General features: G+C 37.5%; 1 protein-coding gene across 4 annotated transcripts in view; it reads left to right on the top strand.

Annotated features, from left to right (window-relative positions):
* Positions 1–19103, top strand: part of LOC135074369 (uncharacterized) — a 186818-nt gene extending 167715 nt beyond the window's left edge. For 3 of the 4 annotated variants that reach the window (XM_063968633.1, XM_063968634.1, XM_063968636.1), the window contains 8 exons: positions 7602–7759; positions 8488–8592; positions 13665–13814; positions 15377–15509; positions 15963–16229; positions 16580–16747; positions 16831–16996; positions 17090–19103. In XM_063968633.1, coding sequence (XP_063824703.1) covers positions 7602–7759; positions 8488–8592; positions 13665–13814; positions 15377–15509; positions 15963–16229; positions 16580–16747; positions 16831–16996; positions 17090–18618 — 2676 coding nt within the window. In that variant the 3' untranslated portion in view covers positions 18619–19103. The remainder of the gene's footprint in view (positions 1–7601; positions 7760–8487; positions 8593–13664; positions 13815–15376; positions 15510–15962; positions 16230–16579; positions 16748–16830; positions 16997–17089) is intronic. The other variant, XM_063968635.1, reaches the window with a different exon arrangement.
* Positions 19104–19250: the final 147 nt, after the last annotated feature.

Genomic DNA, 19250 nt, shown 5'->3' on the forward strand with positions numbered 1-19250 from the left:
AACACAATAGATAATTCAATTGTTATGACATTAACTAATGCCGTCTGGGACTCAATCGGTTAATAATTGAGTTTTAGGATTTACTTTAGAACATTATAATATGTTTTACGAACTTATGAAATCACGCCTTTTGGAAGTTGGCATTAGCTGGATGGAACATTATTAGATCATTTATACACCACTGAAGGAGTACGACCCTCTAACTAATTTACCACATACAGATAGAGTTTTAACCTTCATTACCAACGCTGCCCTGCAGGGGGTTAGTTAGGCATTATATTCGCTATTTTGTTCTTTTAAATTACTCTGTAAATATTTTGATTTAAAAAGTAAGTACCTTGTCAAAGTAGGTACCTCGCCTTACCTCTAAAACATTCACATAAAAAGCTGCCCATCGCTGATCTCAACCTCCAACTCTACCTCGGCTAATCATATGTATTAATGTTTATATCTTAGACCGTATCGGTTACCTAATAATTAACTTTCGTAGCACCTGAGTGTACCTAATTAAACATCAATTAATTACACGTAAATTAAATCCTAGTCAATACTATACTTGCGCTTATCAAGTATTTGCGTTAGGTAATGTATCTAAAAATAGAATGCTAATGCGTAAATGCGTGGGTAGTTTTAAATCTAGATAGATTAGAAGTGAAAGTGACAGGTTTTTTATTCTAGATTTTTAATATCGGAGGCTGTAAATAGGCAAGCGCAAAAAATAGTCTGCCTGAGGACACACAGCTGTAACCGTCAAACAAGTTATTAAAAAGGGAAATTAAATAAATAGTAAAAACTTTTAGTTCATCAAATATAGCAGTATTGTTTAACTCTAAAACTATTTTAAAATAAATATAGAACACAATATTTCAAACTTACATTTTACTGATGACCCAGCTGATTTTAAAACAATAGCTTAGACTTATTGAATTTTTAATTCTTAGAAGATAAATGTTACAGCCCAAAGCACGCAACAGCTACACCATTTACTTTTCTCACTCACTCATTCGTAACACATAATCACACAATAATTTACTGTCTACAGTTTTGTAGTATGTCCCATACTGCATGCTTCGCCATATAAATATTAGTGTAAATGTTAATGTTATTTTTTCTGTCACTTTTGCTGTAATTTTAAATTCATTATGCACTTCAACAAAATATTAACTACTTAATTGACAGTTTTTATCTTTTTACTGAACACACACAAGACTAACACCCGTATTCACAAACGATGCTTGCTTAAGTGAAGAAGCAAATCGAACACACAGCGTTGAATAGAGCTCTGTGATTGGTTCGTGTGTCGCCCTGTTCGTCCACGTGCACTGTGAGACCTCATAGTAATGTTTGTGAATACGGGCAGAGTAAATACAAATGAGTAGGTCATCTTCATAGAAACGCACCGAGCGCGCACGCACACACTGTCAAAATTCGGCGCAACACCCCGCTAATCCCCGCTAAATTTTGTCAATGTGTGCGTGCGCGTCGCATACGTATTGGCGCGCTCACATACAAACCGCGCTCGATGCGTTTCTATGAAGATGACCTACTCATTTGTATTTACTCTGATACGGGCGATAGCTCTTTCTCCGACCACTTCGATTGACTGTTTATTTTGGGCTATGTCCACCACGGGCCCTATCATTAATTCATAATCGCCTCAGTTATAATGTGAGAATGCACACTTTTTCTAATTATGGAATTGGATACCCCATTGTTACTCACATGGGAATGCCGCCATATTTCCAGTTTTAATAACAAATAATTTTACGCCATGGGTTCTCGTATGTTACTGTTACAATAATCATAGTGTTTTGAACTGAAGTTCAAGTTAAGAAGCACCTCTTCAATTATGAGTTCTGTGTAGTGTTAATTGTCACCAAGAAAAGACTTAGCTGTATATTTGTCAACGTGAAATTGTGAACTCTGTCAGTTTATAATATAACGCGTTAGATTGTAAACTAACAGTGGGTTAGGTTAGGTTAGATTGTAATTTAACTACGTCAGATTATAATCTGACGGAATTCACAATTTTACGGTGACATATCCATGAGATACTTCTATATAATCAAGAACTTTTAGCAACTGTTTGCAATTTCACCCTTTATTTGATTGTGTACGAGTCGTAATAAGGCCCAGAACAGACGGTGAAACGCAACTGCAACGAAACTGCAACTGCTAGTTACTTTTGAGTTGCATCTAAGTTTCTGCCATAGCGTCCGTTGAGAGACCACACATGACGCGACCAGTTTGAAACTTTCAGTTTCAGTTTCATTCATCAGAATCATCAGAAAGTTGCAGTTGCAGCCCTGCAAAATAATATCTAAGACATTGTAGTCTTGAAACACTTAATTTTCTAAATCATAGGGCTTTCAGAGGGCATTAATCCATCAGTCTGATAGAGTCATTTCCTCAGATCATAGAAGGGAATTCCCTCAGATCATAGAAGGTCATTTCAGACACTATGGGGGCTCATAATTATGTGCCCAGCCACATGACAGCTTGAAACCTACTGAAAACAGTGATTTAACATTATTTATTCACTCTGGGGACATAGATAATTATTATATTATGTATGTGTGTATAGCAACAGAAATGTCTTTCCCGAAGACGGACCTTTTCAAGGCTTAGGCAAGGCACTTATAAGTCAGATATGTACCATCCTAGACTGTATCCCACTTAACATCAGGTGCGATCGTGGTCAAAAATAACTGCCTTGTTATGCATAAAAAAATACTTACTATTACTTCAATATGGCCTACTTAAAATTTAATACTATACATTTTATCTTTAATCATCTTACAGTAGTTATTTGGGTTTGCATAACTCTACCAAAAAAACAATTGCAACTATTTAGACCAGCGTTAAAACTGTCATCCTTCGCGCCACAAATTACACCACAATCAAGCAGACATTCAAAGAGATAAGATCTCCTTTCTTTTTCGCAGACTTTTGTAAACTATAATTATGTATGGGTGTATAATTAAATGTACACGCACCGAGATGTTTCGCCCGAATTCGTTTACTATTACATACTGTGGGAGATAGCATCGAGACAAAGTTTTGTTCGGAACAATAAATTATAATTTGGACGATGGTCTGAGTGAGAGCGGATGCACAAGCGTAGCGGGTTGTTTGTTAAAGTTTAATACCTGATTTATGATGCAGATAATGATACAGATATTTGCGAATATCCCACGCACAGCATGCTGCGCATTTTGCTAGCTCCCGATCGAAGATGCCACACATTCTCGGTCATTCTGACTAGTTGTTGTGCGACATGTTTCGATAAATTTCGCTTATTTGTGCCCAAGGTTTATAAGCCTGAATATTTTAGGTTTGCTATAACACCTTATCACATCAGACTAAGATCTATTAATAACATCAAAATAGAGCCTACTACAAAAAAAATATCTTTGTATAAATGACATTAATCTCCTCACTTGTTTATAGCAAAAAGTCGTCGTCGTCGTCGTCGTCGTTTCAGCCGAAAGACGTCCACTGCTGGACAAAGGCCTCCCCCAAGGATTTCCACAAAGACCGGTCCTGCGCCGCTTGCATCCAGGTACTTCCCGCGACCTTCACCACATCGCCAACCCGCCTGCCAAGCGTGGCGATTAAGGCAAATCCCCCCCATGGAGAGGAACAAAAAAAAAAAAATAGCAAAAAGTAGCTGGCACAAAAAGTAAAGTCACTGACCACAAAAAAAAACAATTTACAATACCTAGCTGAACAGTGCTGAACCCACTCGTAGCATTATTCAGCTTAGTACGAGGCGAGGGGTTCATAATAACTACATGATTTATGTAGTTTAAAAAAGAAACAATAAATTGCATTTTAATCTATTTGTTTATGTGTAGCAAAAAGTAGCTGGCACAAAATTATTGTCCTTTAAAAACAAAGCAATAATTCATTGACCAAAACAAACGAATCGCTAGCTGTCATATTCTACTGTAAAAAAAAATGAATTAAAAACAAAAGTCGCCGGCCAAAAAGAAAAAACAAATGAATCGCTAGCTGCCTCAACTCGATGCCGTCTCACATGCAGCCTTCACACTTGGCTTCAATTATTATAATCTGAGATGCCTACCAGTTCACCGACCTGCATAGCTTTCTTCGTCGTAAATTAATTAGTATAGATGAAAATTCTCTTTTATTGCCTACTGTTGCTCGGACTTATGAGGCTGTGTGTTGCGTCATAGCGATGTTTATAAACGTTGTAAGTCGAGAGAAAATCTTGTGAATTTGACGTAAGAAATATTTACCTGATTTAATTGTGTTTTCTATGTTATAATTTGTATTTAGGTACGTATTCTGGTGCCCATTGTAAATCAAAATTGCTTTTAATCAATTTCTACACTACGAGTACCTACTACTAATAGGTAAGTACTATTAACTACAAAATACAAAGGATATTTTCAGATCATTAAAAGTAGGTAATCCATTAGATAATACATATATTATATGTAGTACTTTTTTGCTTGTTAAATGAAAGTTTGATCAAATTATAGATAGGTACCTACGTACGTATGCAGTATAGTACCTAAGAAATTTAAATCTGTAACGGTATTATGTATCTCAGTTCAATCGTAAACTAACGCTTTTAATTAAAGTAAATAAAATTTATAATATTTTACAGATATAAATATTTTATTTATTTAGTCAATTGGGATCACTGATTCTTAGCTTAATATACAAATTACTACTCACTGTTAGCTTGTATTTCTACTGCAAATCTTTATAAGAAGAGACTACGGAAAAGAAATATCAAAGATGACTAGTTAAAATCGAATCTATGCCATGCCGTGTCGATCGTGTGCGGTTCGTTTCCGTTTCCGGTTGACGGCATCGTAAGTGACTATGACTACCTACTTAATACCACTTCTTAGAACATGTCTTCTTATTGTTCTTTCTAATAATGCGATGCTACGATTGGAAAGAAAGCGGAAATAGAAATAGAAATAATTAATATGTAGTTCATCAAAATATTATTTGATTATTTTTGTGTTTCTATTCTCGCATTGATAAGTATAGCCGATTAAGATGACAGTGAAAACATAATTAAAAACTTATAATTGGGATCTCAAATAAGATAGCTAGAGCTATAAAAATAAAAGTTAATAAAATCCAATGAAGACTCTCTCTAAGTTCCTACTTTTGTATTTAGGTATACCTAGTGTTATTGCCTTAAGTATATCTACATTTAACGGAAAGTACTTACAACTTAAGCATTATACAATTAGATGAAATATAACTTTTGATATTTTACTGTTTCTGATAGAACATTTGAGAGAGCAACGTATGCCGAAATTAAAATTTAATAATATTTTTCTTCATCTATACGTGACCCGACTAACGCTGGGTGGTCTCTCCCGTTGATACCGTCGTTAACGCCATAATTTAACGGCAACGACTATTATTAACGACATAACGACACTATTCCGTGATGGTCACTTTCTCAGCTTCAAACACGGTACAGTTTGAAGTGGTCACAATAAGTTTTCTCAGTAGCTGGATCCGATCTCGCAAAATGACACCTTGGTAAATTGAGCGTCACTAACGATCACAATAATTCACAATTCTTTACTTGATAGTAAGTAATACAAAAAGACCGTGCACTTTGCACGTCCAATGGTTCAGTTAGTATTGGTTTTTATGGAACGTTCACGAAAGTACGTGCCGAGAAATGCTCCAATTTTTTGTCCTTCGTAACTATTTTTCATCCCTCTTTTCACAGTATGATTCTAGCACGAGTGACAGTGATAGAAAGACAGAAAGACCTGAAAATACGGTTTCAGTGTTGGAAAGTAGCCACTCTGATTCACCTAATGTTTTGACTAGACGCTGCTTACCTACATTAAGATGTATTCCATGGCATATGCTTTTCTTAAGACCTTTAATTACAAAAATACAAATATTTCTCGACTAGCGGCCGCCCGCGACTTCGTACGCGTGGATCCCGTTTTACCCCCTTCATTTATCTTACGCGGTTTATATTTTTTCATACAAATGTTTTTTCCCGCTAACTCCCGTCCCCGTGGGAATTTTGCAATATCCTGTTGTAACTAAGCTTTAAGTTTACTAAGATACCTGCATGCCAAATTTCAAGCGTCTAACTTAAGCGGTTTAGATTTTTCATACAAAAGGATTTTCCCGCTAATTCCCGTTCCCGTGGGAATTCCTAAGTATACTATAACCTGCCCAAAAGTATGAAGAATACTTGTACCAAGTTTCGTTAAAATCGGTCCAGTAGTTTTTGTTTCTATAAGGAACATACAGACAGACAGACAGACAGACAGACAGACAGACAGACAGACAGACAGACAGACAGACAAAAATTTTATTGATTGCATTTTTGGCATCAGTATCGATCACTAATCACCCCCTGATAGTTATTTTGAAAATATATTTCATGTACAGAATTGACCTCTCTACAGATTTATTATAAGTATAGATTCTCTCCCACCAAACTCTTCCACCGATCGCATATACATTACCAATAGCTCCCAGCCCTATATTTTGGCCAAAACGTCGCATTATCCAGTGTTGGGTCGTGGTCCACCTGCTTAGTTCACCTCGGTGGATCACTTTCATAGATCCTCTATAATAACTACAATAATTAAAAAAAACAACATGATTGTAATATTTTTGTAGGCTAAGGCTGGACACACATAGTCAGTTAAACTGATCAGTTGAAGTGACGGACATCCTTAAAACTGACAGTGTGATTTTGAACTTCAGATTTCACACACATGGTCAGTTTTGGGTGTACTTTTTCTCACTTATCGGTTTAACTAGCTGGTGTGTTTCTAGCTTTACTTAGATCGTTGTTTCCAACCACATCTCCGATGATGAGACAGCTGTCAAAAATGCCAGCATCACGCAGTAATGCGCACCAACACTACGTTAATTAAACTAGCCTCAAGTTTACTACACACTTTCACACATTTCTGATTGAATGCCACAAGAGTAGGCTTTCTCTGGACTGTCATGCCGCCATTGTTATGTGACTGATGGTCGCTAATGAGTGCGTGGTTTATCAGAAAGAATTCGTGAGATTTAAGTACATTCTTCTTAGTAAAAACTCTGATGATTTGACAAGAGTCTACGAGTCTAAAACTTTATGGAGCTAAAACAATCGGGGTATTAGGGTTGGTTAATCAAATTGCACGGTTCGTAAATTAAAAACACGAAGAATTTTTCTCACTAACTCACTCACTCATCACGAAATCTCAGAAACTACAAGTGCTAGGAGTCTCAAATTTTGCATGGGGGTTCCTTTTAGAACATAGTCTCCTTTTAGAACCTAAGACGGGATTTTGCAAAATTCAACTCCTAAGGGAGTTCAACGGAATCCATGCGTACCTACAAAGTCGCGGGCGGCTGCTAGTAAATAAATATTCTTGGAAGTTTTACACAGCGCAGACCAGATAGGCTGGAGATTTTTATGATATTCTTTATTTTGTAATTGCGAGTAATGCATACGTAACAATTTAAACACTTTTCCAATATTATGTGGGTATAACCTAACAACCTATGTGAGGATGTCAGTAGTGAATTCTTTATCAATCTTAAGTAACTAATTAAATATTCTTTATCCTCAGGATAAGCAGCGACCACCGATCTACAACCCTGAAGACTACGCGACTTCCCTGAAGAAATGGGGCAAGAAGACGGGCGGCGGCAGCCTATACGAGCTGGAGCCGGGGCAGGACCCCACCAAGGCGAGGACGCTGCCCAGCCAGGGCAGCAAGGACTTCAGGTAATTATCCATCATTCGTTTCAGCCAAATGATGTCCACAGCTGGACAAAGGCCTCCCAAGGCTTTCCATAATGAACGGTCCTGCGCTGCCCGCATCCAGGTTCTCTCGCGATTTTTAACAGATCGTCGGTCCACCTAGTAGGAGGCCTGCAAACGCTACGTCTTCCAGCCCGTGGTGGCCACTTGAGAACTTTTCTGCCCCAACGGATAGATTTAGAATTGCTAAATCTGTTTTTTCCCGAAATCTTTACCTAAAAACCATAAAATATCTCTCATCTAAAATATAATTATATTCCTTTATTAATAAAGTTACACCTAGGATGAACTCTGGATGAAAATGACATTTCCATACATGACAATTTAAGCCGGAGTTCAACTAGGGTGTAACTTTTATTAATAAAGGAGTGAGTAAAATAAGAAACAGTTGGGAATTTATGACTCTAATATTTTTAAATACACTTTTTACTGTCTGATATCTACGCGGGCAAAAAACTCGGACAATAAAGTACTCAATTGTATTTTTTTTTTTTTTAGTCTGGCAGTTTATTACCAGGTAATTAGAGATAAATGTAGATGTTGACTTTCTTAAATAGTTTTTTTTTTTTTGAGAGAGAGTGGAATAGTTTCTCGCTATTTTGTACGAGCAAACTGTAAAAGTACGTGAGTCAATAATATTTACAATAATGATGATGATACTCAATTGTATTAAACGCTGTAATTTCTTTCAGGAACCCATGTCTCAGTGTAGGCGAAGAGATGACCCTTAGGCAGTTTGGGACCCCGAGCGAGTTACTCACCAAACTCAGAGCTGATCTAAGACTGTCTTTTCCTAGGTAAGTCACTTCTTTAAGCATTAACATTTCACACTTTCAACTGCACACAAAAAAGTAATTACTTTAATTACACTTTGCACTTTAATTTCGATTGCACTTTATGTCGTATCCGGATCGCATTATCGTCAGTAGCACTTGTGGTTTAGTGATCAAGTAATTATGTAGTAATAGTAATTACTGGCGCTTAAATCAGTCAGTGACTGAGGTATCGGAGCGTCACGTGACAGAGCATACAAATCTGAAGCATATTTGAAGCCTCGCTGACGTTTGACATCTCAAAAGCACTCTCCTGTGCCAAAAGATAACTGTGTGTAAAAGATAATTAATAATAAACATTCTTCCTGCTTAGAGAAAAAAAATGTCTTAATTATCACCCAAAATCACCTAGCTCCAAACTATACTAAGCATAAATGGAAATAACAAGTCTTGAGTTAATTGATCTGAAACTTTCTTTAAAGAGGTAATAAAAGCTTTATTTATATTACAATCGATTGAAGAAATAAACATTTGGTAGCTTTACATACCTTAGTTAGACTGTACAATGGCGAATATTATCATCACTGTCACTTCACTAACATAATAAAAAACAAAGTCTCTTCGCTGTGTGTACTCTGTCCCTATGTATGCTTAGATCTTTAAAACTACGCAACGGATTTTGATGCGGTTTTTTTAAATAGATAGATTCAAGTGGAAGGTTGTATTGTACCTGTGCAAAGCAGGGGCGGGTTTCTAGTAGCAGATAAAATACAAAATGTAGAGTCAGAGAAAACAACGTAAAAAGCTACTCGACGTAATCTTACGTGGATTAAGTCGCGGGCACTACCTAGTATTTTTCAATAATGTACCTAACAACTATTGACTTTACTTGAAAACCAATCAAAGCCTACTTATTCACTGCTCAATGTATCTATCTATAATATACATAATTATAACTCAAAGGTGACTGACTGACATAGTGATCTATCAACGCACATCCCAAACCACTGGACGGATCGAGCTGAAATTTGGCATGCAGGTAGATGTTATGACGTACGCATCCGCTAAGAAAGGATATTACGAAACTCCACCCCTAAGGGGGTAAAACGGGATCCACGCGTACCAAGTCGCGGGCGGCCGCTAGTCAACGAATAAAAGCCAGTCATTAATTTAGCCAAAGTGCTACTAGGAAGTTCAAATTCTTTTAGCCAATTTCAATTCAGAATCTAGGCTTTAGAGATACCAATAACTTCCTATTCCGTGAATCAATTTTATACAAACAAAAAGACGTTTCTAGTTCTGATTGATATGCATAGTTGAATAACTGGTGTAAAATAAAAGATTTTTATAAGAGCTAATGAATTCTACTATGTGAAACAGACTATCGCCCGTATTCACAAACATTACTATGTGGTCTCACAGTGCGCGTGGACGCACAGGGTGACACACGAACCAACCACAGAGCTCTATCAATGCTGTGCGTTCGATTTGCTGCTTCACTTAAGCAAGCATGGTTTTGTGAATACGGGCGTAACTCTTGTCATTTGTCAAATTTTATCAGTCCACGGACATTATTGGGCCAATATTGTTGATGTATCCGTATTTTGTTTTAATTAGTGTGCTGACAGTCTTTTTAATTAGTTTATAATGAGCTTCATAAGCTGTCTATAAATGTAATCTAAGTAATTGAATTCAAAATGTTGATTTTGAACTCAATGTGATGATTGATTGAGCTGATTAAATGCATAATAACTACTTATTATGATTTATTACATAACATAAAAATGACTAGCTTCCGGCAGCGGCTTCACCTGCGTTAGATTCTAGTCTATCTTCTCAAATTTTATTCCTAATTTTTATTTTTTCCAAAATAACATCACCCTGGGTTACCCTTTATAGCATCGGCTACCTGCCATGAAAATTCTTTCAAAATACTCAGGCCTGCAACTGTACTGTAACTGTACTTTAAAAAATATTGCAATTTTGAAAGTCTAAATATAATTTTGCAAGGCAGTGTTAGATCAGCTGGGAGATCAGGCGAAACAGAAGAGGCAAAAATTATAAAGATCTATTTTGATATGCAATTAATAGGAACTGTTGTTTTGACATTACAGACTCCAGTTTTATTTATTTGTTTATCGTAATCACCATGTTATCTGTGAGTAATCACATCTTACGTTTTTGCACCTCATACCGGAGATTGACTGAGTTTTAAAATAAAATAACTAGGTAGTTAACTATGCATATCTACTTATGTACTTATGTAAGGAGTTAGGATGACAATGCAAAAGTGGTTTTAAAAAACTTTAGTCAACTTTCACCTGTTAGTTACAAAAACTTTTTGTAAAATTATATGTAGAGTCAAATAAAAGGAAATGAAGGTGTTTCGTTTACATTTAAAATAAATGTTAACGCGATCAAAAGTACAAGAACACCTCAGCAAGGATAGAACATAATTAACGTGATTAGGTACTTAGAACGTGGTACTTGAATTCAGTCCATTCAATTTTCTTTCAGTTATTTTTTTTTAACCACAACGAGGAAGCTCTTGGCCTGTATCTCACCTGATGGTAAGTGATGATCAGGCCGAAGGTGGAATCGATCTTCACGTGGAATCCTCAACCACGGAGGAACTGGCTATCTTACCTCTTCACTGCCGGAACAGAGAATTACAGGCGTTTTATAAATATTTAAGCCCCATAACTACCAGTAGTAAAATATTCTTAATGACAGGCAAATTCCTATTTATTTATAATTTATTCTATTTATTTTACTTTTGCATTAACTATTGTAATAACTAAGATTCCATTATCTACAGTCACAAAACTTCATTAATTAAACCATAAGCATAAAGTGAACGCTATACTTAAAACCTCGTTATTTTAAACGAACGGCTTTTAGATATCATTTTCTAGATTAATATCAATAAAGTTTATGGGCAATAAGCCCCTTCGAGCTCTCTACACAGTAGCAACTTAATTAACACCAAAATAGCTTTATGGTCTTACACTTAATCGACCAAGGATCAGAAACATGCATTAAGTAGAGTAAATCACTTAAGAGTCTCCCGTAAAAACATTAAAAATGTTTGAAACTATCCATTTTAATCATAAAAGTTCATATTGATTCTTAGCAAGTCGACTATTAAGAAATCCTAATTATAATTAATAGTGTATAAAAATATGTCCTATATCTAAAAATTTAATCACAATTGCAGTTATCTGGTTAAAAGTATGCAAATACATTCTTTTAAACAGTTACTTAGTAAGTAATAAAATATATTCTACATATTTCGAAGAAATTAAATGTTAGTATTGTTGAACTTTTCTTTCATCATCATCATCATTTCAGCCATAGGACGTCCACTGCTGAACATAGGCCTCCCCCAATGCTTTCTATGTTGATCGATTGGTAGCGGCCTGCGTCCAGCGCTTCCCTGCTACCTTTACGATGTCGTCGGTCCACCTTGCAGGATACTGTATACTATTATATGTCGGATGATGTGTAGGATGTCTATACTATTATAACTTTTCTTTGCCACTTTTAAATTACAAGTAGTTATTACAAGGATATAAAAATAAGCTCACAACACGGCAGAGGAATAAAAAATATATGATAATTTCTACAACGTGCACTTAAAACTACATTGACTTTGTATGCGAAACAGATAAGTTCGTAAGTATAAAACCTAACTCTCTCACTTTTAAGATTTAATAGGTGTATAAAATTTTAACGACGTGCGACCATTAAGTTTATTCAAAGTAACAAAGTCCATTATCGATGCAAAATCATAATAAATTTACAGTTTTCTTTGCACTCCTGATACGTACTCGTATTTTATAGATGCAAAAAGGTTAGTCAAGACTTAAGTTTAAATTGGGATGTCCTCACCAATACTTAGAATAATTACTAAACAATTTGTCAACAATTAAACGTTTATACAAAAACTTTTATAAGTCCTACTACCGTTAGTCTGAAACATAATTGCATCCGCGTGACAGAGGTGTGGTTAGATGCGTTTTTGAGTTGCATTACACGGGCACCTTATTTTGTGGCCATGAAATGGGAAAATGTGATTTTTTTAAATTAAAATCTTTTTTTTAATCACAATGGTCCAAATATGCATTATACCAAAAATGATCGAATCAAAACAGGGAGTCTCAATCCTGCAAGTAAACAACTTGAATTTGAATGTGTTCATATTAAATTCTCAGTACATATTTCTATTAATTTGTCACTGATTCTTTTGGTGCAAGAAAAATTTATTGTCAGCGTTTAAAAAGCAATATTGTAATTTCATATTACATGTCTGAAATGCTACATCTAAAATATATTCATAGAACGCGGTAAATAAAATAGCTCGTGTCGTGCCACCCGCTCGTTTAATGGCCACACATTTTGAGTTTTTGTACTTCAAATTGCAAGGACGATTCCACAGAAACTGCTTTTATGTGCGGCTGCAATTTTTCTTTATGCTTTCAAATTATACGGTTGTGTTTATTATCCATCTTGGTTCCTCTAATGGAATACTGCTGTGTACTTATTTTTACATTTCTCTTGAAGGAATTCGCAAAGACTGTTGCCGCCTTGATAATTGTTTGCGAAGAAAAATTCACTGTCATTTATGGCCATTAGGCTGCAGAATGGGAAAATAATTCGTCTTATGTATTAAAGTTATGATGTAATTTAAAAGATCTAAGAAATGTTGATAAATTCATGGGGAGGCTTTTGTTCAGCAAGGAACAGAAGTTCTCTATTTGAAGTGATCTATTTGACGACTAAGGGGCAATTATGCGAACCATGCCTCCCCAACCCGTCTGATCAGCGTGGAAAGTTAATTAGGCCCAAAATCTCAATTTACTGGAACATTTAGAGAGTCGTTGTCTGAGGTAGAGAGAGACTAATGCCCGTTTTCACCATCAATCCCTAATTTTTGAGTTATGGTATCACATAACAGGAATTTCGTTTCCATAGGGGTCACTTAAAAATTAGGGATTGATGGTGAAAACGGGCATTATTGACCTGATGAATGATGGTGAATCCTAACATGAACCCTCGAACACCTTTGAATAAAATCCATGTATTTTCACTTCCAGCTTCGTCCAAGAGTTCGCGTGCGAGCCGCTAGATGGTGTTACGTTGCTGCTGGAGCTCCTGCGCAACGTGCAGCTCAGCCAGGCGGGGGAGGGCGCGCGGGGGCCGCCCGCTGTCAGGCGCAGGCCGCTGCTGGACGAGCTGGCTTGTTTGTAAGTTCACGCGCGAGCCGCTAGATGGCATTACGTTGCAGTTCGCTTGCGAGTCGCTAGATGGCGTTATGTTATAGTTTACGTGCGAGCCGCTAGATGGCTGGCCGCCCGCTGTCAGGCGCAGGCCTCTGCTGGACGAGCTGGCTTGTTTGTAAGTTCACGCGCGAGCCGCTAGATGGCATTATGTTATAGTTTACGTGCAAGTCACTAGAAGGCGTGACGTTGCAGTTCACGTGCCCGCCGCTAGATGGCATTATGTTATAGTTCGCGTGGGAGTCGCTAGATGGCTGGCCGCCCGCTGTCAGGCGCAGGCCACTGCTGGACGAGCTGGCTTGTTTGTAAGTTCACGCGCGCGGTGCTAGATGGCGTTATGTTATAGTTCGCGTGAGGGTCGCTAGATGGCGTTACATTGCTGTTGGAACTTATGCGCAACGTGCAGCTCAGTCTGTCAGGTGCAGACCACTGCTGGACGAGCTGGCTTGTTTGTAAGTTCACGCGCACGTCGCTAGATGCTGTGACGTTGCAGTTCGCTTGCGAGCCGCTAGATGGTGTGACGTTGTTGCTGGAACTGCTGCGCAACGTGCAGCTCAGTCTGTCAGGCTCAGACCGCTGCTGGACGAGCTGGCTTGTCTGTAAGTTCACGCACGAGCCGCTAGATGGCATTATGTTATAGTTTACGTGCGAGTCGCTAAATGGCGTTACGTTGCTGCTGCTTCTGATCGAGCGGGCTTGTTTGTAAGTTCACGTGGGAGTTGCTAAATGGTGTGACATTATTATCGTTAAGTTTACGTTACTGCTGGAACTTCTGCGCCGCGAGGGTCACCTGTTTACAGGTGCAGGCCGCTTCTAGACGAGCTAGCTTGTAAGTGACGTCACTAGCTTATGCCCGCGGATTGAGCCGTGTTAATTTCTGACTCTATCTGCCTACCAAAGTGTCATAAAGGATTGTAGAAGAATTAGTATGGAACATTTATTATTGTTTGACAGACCTTGAGCTTGAGTAGAACTTAGAAATAAATGATTCGCGGGTGTGATTACGAGTTAAATTGACAAGCTATCGTTTAGAGATAAGGAGTATTTATTAGTAAAAATACGTAATAGATAAAAAAACTCCTGTTTCTAGAAAATTACTTGGATACTTAATTCAATTCAACTAAATCTCAACTGGCTTCGTAGACAACTAGTAAAAGAGTTCACTTGATCGAGTCTCAGTTCGACATCTTTGTTACCAGTTACTGATCATACGAATCCAAAAAACGCTCCTCATTTGCTTAGGGCATTTTGGGCTTTGATCAATCTATTTCTTGTATTCTACATTAGATAGATTCCGTGATTTCCGTCAATTTAGATAGCACGTTAAGCCGTCTAGTTCCATTGAATAATATACCATTAGAAGAAGTCTATAAAATACAGAGTAATCAGCAATACCGAATGTGGCTAATATAGCGAAATTGATTTTAAGAGGCTTGAGACAGATTGACTTTAAAAACTCCACATTGCTCTAAAATATTTCAGGCCATTAGATTAAATTGTGAACTAAGCAAGTTTTTCTTTAATTTCAGACAATGCCTGTGGAGCTGCTGTAGCAGGTACCCCGACTGCGTGCGAAGACTTGTGGCTGGTTCCAACGGCGTCTACACGCTGACCGTCTGCATCATGTCCACCGTCAACAAGTCCAGGATATTGGCGTTACAGGTACAGACATTTTGTTGTTTAATCTCATCATACTGGATCATTATTTGTGATTTGATGTGGTGACGTCTATACGCTATCAATAATTTTTATTGTATGTTTTAATTTTTGAAATACCTACCTAATTACATTCTATTTCACTTCCTTAGCATGTTTTCATATCATTATTATACGCCCTGATAAGATAAACACGTTACTTCCGTCCATATCAGCTTTACTTTAAGGCCACTCTCAATAACAAGACTTCCCTAATAAACTCGTACTTGGATATTTAGTTCACATCAATTGTTGACTGTTAGATAATTGTTTAACTTACTCCCACTTTTTGCTGGTCTTAATATTCTTCAAAAGCTGTATTCTATTTCCTAGAATTAAAATTGATTTCTTTACTAATAAAGCTGATAAAGCGACTCTACTCTACTTTTCCAATTTTAAATTATCATCCTCAAATTCCAGCTCCTCACAAAAGCGTGCTACCCGCCAGCCAATGGACACAGCATGGTCTCAGAATCTCTCTCTACCCTCCGCCTCCGTTACGGAGAGCCGGTCCGCTTCCGGTTCCTGGTGGGGATGCTCCAGAGTGCCGGAGGGTCAGGAGACCTCCAGGCAGCTGGGATGGCCTTCATCAACGCCCTCCTCATCAGTGCTCCAACTCCTCAAAGGAAATTGTATATACAGGCCGAGCTGGAGCAGGCTGGATTCGATATTGTCACTTTGAAAAAGGTATTTGGACTTTTCACGTCGTCAGGTTATTTAGTCTCCATTGTAGGAGCACGACCCTCTCTAACATACCAGAGGCAAATGGAGGATTTGGTCTACACTCCCCACGCTGTCCAGATGGGCTTGGGAGGCTGTCTCTACTTTTTACATTCTCTACTAATTGGTTCAATTTTATATCTCACAATAAAAATATTATGATTAATCTTACCTACTTAACTAATAAAAATAAGTTTTAGATAAATCAAATTAAACTCTTTATCTTATTAATACGACATAATAATGATTAAAATACTTACGTACCAATATAATAATGCAGTAACAGTTTTCTTTATTTAATCATGCATTTTTGTTAGCAGATGGTCTCTAAGCTGCCGAATGGGAATGAACAAGTAGCAAAAGAAATAGAAAGGTACGAGAAACAGCTGATTGATATTGATACTCTGAGCGAAAAGGCTAACGAGGCTCTGAAAGAAAAGGACGATCTCAGAAGCAAGCTGGAACTGTTAGAGAAACGTGTTAAGGTAAAAACTTCTAAGAAACTTCAAGCTGCTAGAGTGAATTTGAGAATTTATCATCATTTTAATATGGTTTTTTTTTATTACAGATATTACAAGAAGAAAAGGGCATTCTGCTGTCGTTAGAAAAATGCCTCAAAGAAAAATGCTGTGAGCTCCAAGAAGAGGTGTCATCGCTGAGATCTGAACATGGAAACTCGAACAGAAAGAAAACGTTTGCTATTAAGAAAAAAAACGCGGTTCATAAAAACAGAGGTGGGTTTTACTTGATTTTAAAATTCCATAATATTCAACTTTAGATACATCCAGGTAGCCTTTTACTAACATTTGTACTATTATCTGTTTCAGACGAGTCATCCCCACCTGAAGATGAAGGTATAAGTTCCTCGGAGCGATCACTGAGCCCTGAAGGCGACCCCCAACGAGAATCATTGGTATACGAAGTCTTTAATGTCAAGAACGAAACCTACGATTTGATGCGAAACAAACGTCCTCTACACAAAAAACTCGAATCAACCAAGAAGATCGTTGACCTCAAAAAATCATCGGACGAAGAAGATGAAACGACCATTGATGAAGTCATACAAGAGCTTAGAAACATAGTTAATCATGCTGAGACCGAACAATACAACAGAGAAGGTGAAATCTACACTGATGACAGGTCATCAAGATGTAACCAGACCTCTGAAATTAATGTCTCAGTCAAAACCCTGGAATGTCAGAAGCACAGAGAGGTCGAAAAAGAAGACTCTATCACGAGCACCAGACACAGTATCCAAATAACCTCCAGCGGAGAATTTGCCCAAGAGAGTAATGAAGATGATGAAGAAAGTGAAATTGTACCTACTAAAATTCTGCCTCATCCACCGAGGAAAGCGAAAAGTCTGATTCATTTGTTCACCCCACCGGCCGACCAAGGATTACTTTATAATAAGCCACCTGATTTGTATGATGATACATTTTACTCAAGTGATGAAGGGTCTGACTCCCTATTGAGCGCATCTCGCTGTCAAAACCCAGTCACGAAGAAACCATCCGGCTCCAGTTTTGACTTCCATGAATGCCGAGCATTATTTAATACAATGGCGGAAAAAGACAAAGTTGATACTGGAAGAGAAAAACGACACAGAACTAGATCGAGAGAAGAAAATCGAAAAACATCAATCAAAAGAAGCGAGTCTTTCCAAACATCCGAAAAAGGTTCCCGCCAACGCGAATACATCGACAGCATGTTTTACAACGAAAATCACACTTCTATCATCGGCTCCATCACTCCTCTTCAGAGGTCAAATTCCAAATGCAGCCGAGTAGACGAAATAGTTAACTTAATAGAATCGAAGAAACTAACGAAAAGTTTGGACCGAATTGATGAAGGTTTGAATTCTATGGTAGATATTGTGATGCTGTCCGAGCCTAAGAAACCATCGTGGCCTTACGAAAGAAGACAACGATCTTGCTCCAGAACCAGCAGTGACGCTGGGAAGGAAACTCCCTTGGTGCCCGTTACCAGATCGAATAGTAGGCTGAATGGTTTCGCCCAGAGGTTTGACACCCGATCTTCGTGCAACAAAGGAAAAGACGATATACCCAAATCGGATTCCCAGAAATTTTTCTTACCTCATCCAAAACTGAGTACTGGATCATACGACAACCATACCTCCTACAACAATCAGTCTTTCTTAGTGAAACGCGGACAAAGTAACGCAGGGTTCTATTCTGGGGCTCACTTGTTACGAGATGCGCCGGCGAGCATGACCAGTCTTGTGATGACTGGGACCCACAGCCACGCGGATCTGAAGCGTACCTTATCACCCATGGGGTCAACCAACAACTTTGGCTTGCATAAAGTCACTGATATGCCTTCGGGATTGTATTGATGCGCTCCACGCTCACATTATCAGTAATCTAAACCAACGACTAATTTAAGGATCTGTACCTAATTACGTTGACTAGTGCAATATTAAATCCCAGCTGGGAAGGTAATGTCTCACTGCAACTAGTTTCTGAAGAGATTAGCTAGCAGCCAATGCTAAGATAAATTCCCTGAATCTGTTGCGGAAACTAGATGTATTTTTCTAATTTATAAAGTTGATTTAAGCTCTAACGAGTAACAGTATCTTGGTAATTTTGTTTGTAGGCAAAATTGGCTTAAGATCACACGATTTAGTTTTGATTGCTGCCAGTTTTTGTTTTTTGTTTGTATTTTTTATTACCTTTCACTGTGTAATTTGGTAGACTTCTAAAGAAAATCAACATTACTATTTACCTCTGTTTATTTGTTTAACTTCTTGAATTTAACTTTGTGTTTGTTTTCTTATTATTTTTTTACACTTCCCGATTTCGTATTAGTTTGATAATCTTCGAAATTTTCTTCTACATTTCTTTGTAATGTAAATATTGTATACCTCTATTAGCATACTTATATTCGATACTTTCATGAAATGGTTATCGTATTAAACTTATTATTATCAAATTCATATTGTGTTTTACTTGATTTTCTTTACTTAAT

Source organism: Ostrinia nubilalis, chromosome 9, assembly GCF_963855985.1.
Source record: "Ostrinia nubilalis chromosome 9, ilOstNubi1.1, whole genome shotgun sequence".
Taxonomy (NCBI): Eukaryota; Metazoa; Arthropoda; class Insecta; order Lepidoptera; family Crambidae; genus Ostrinia; species Ostrinia nubilalis.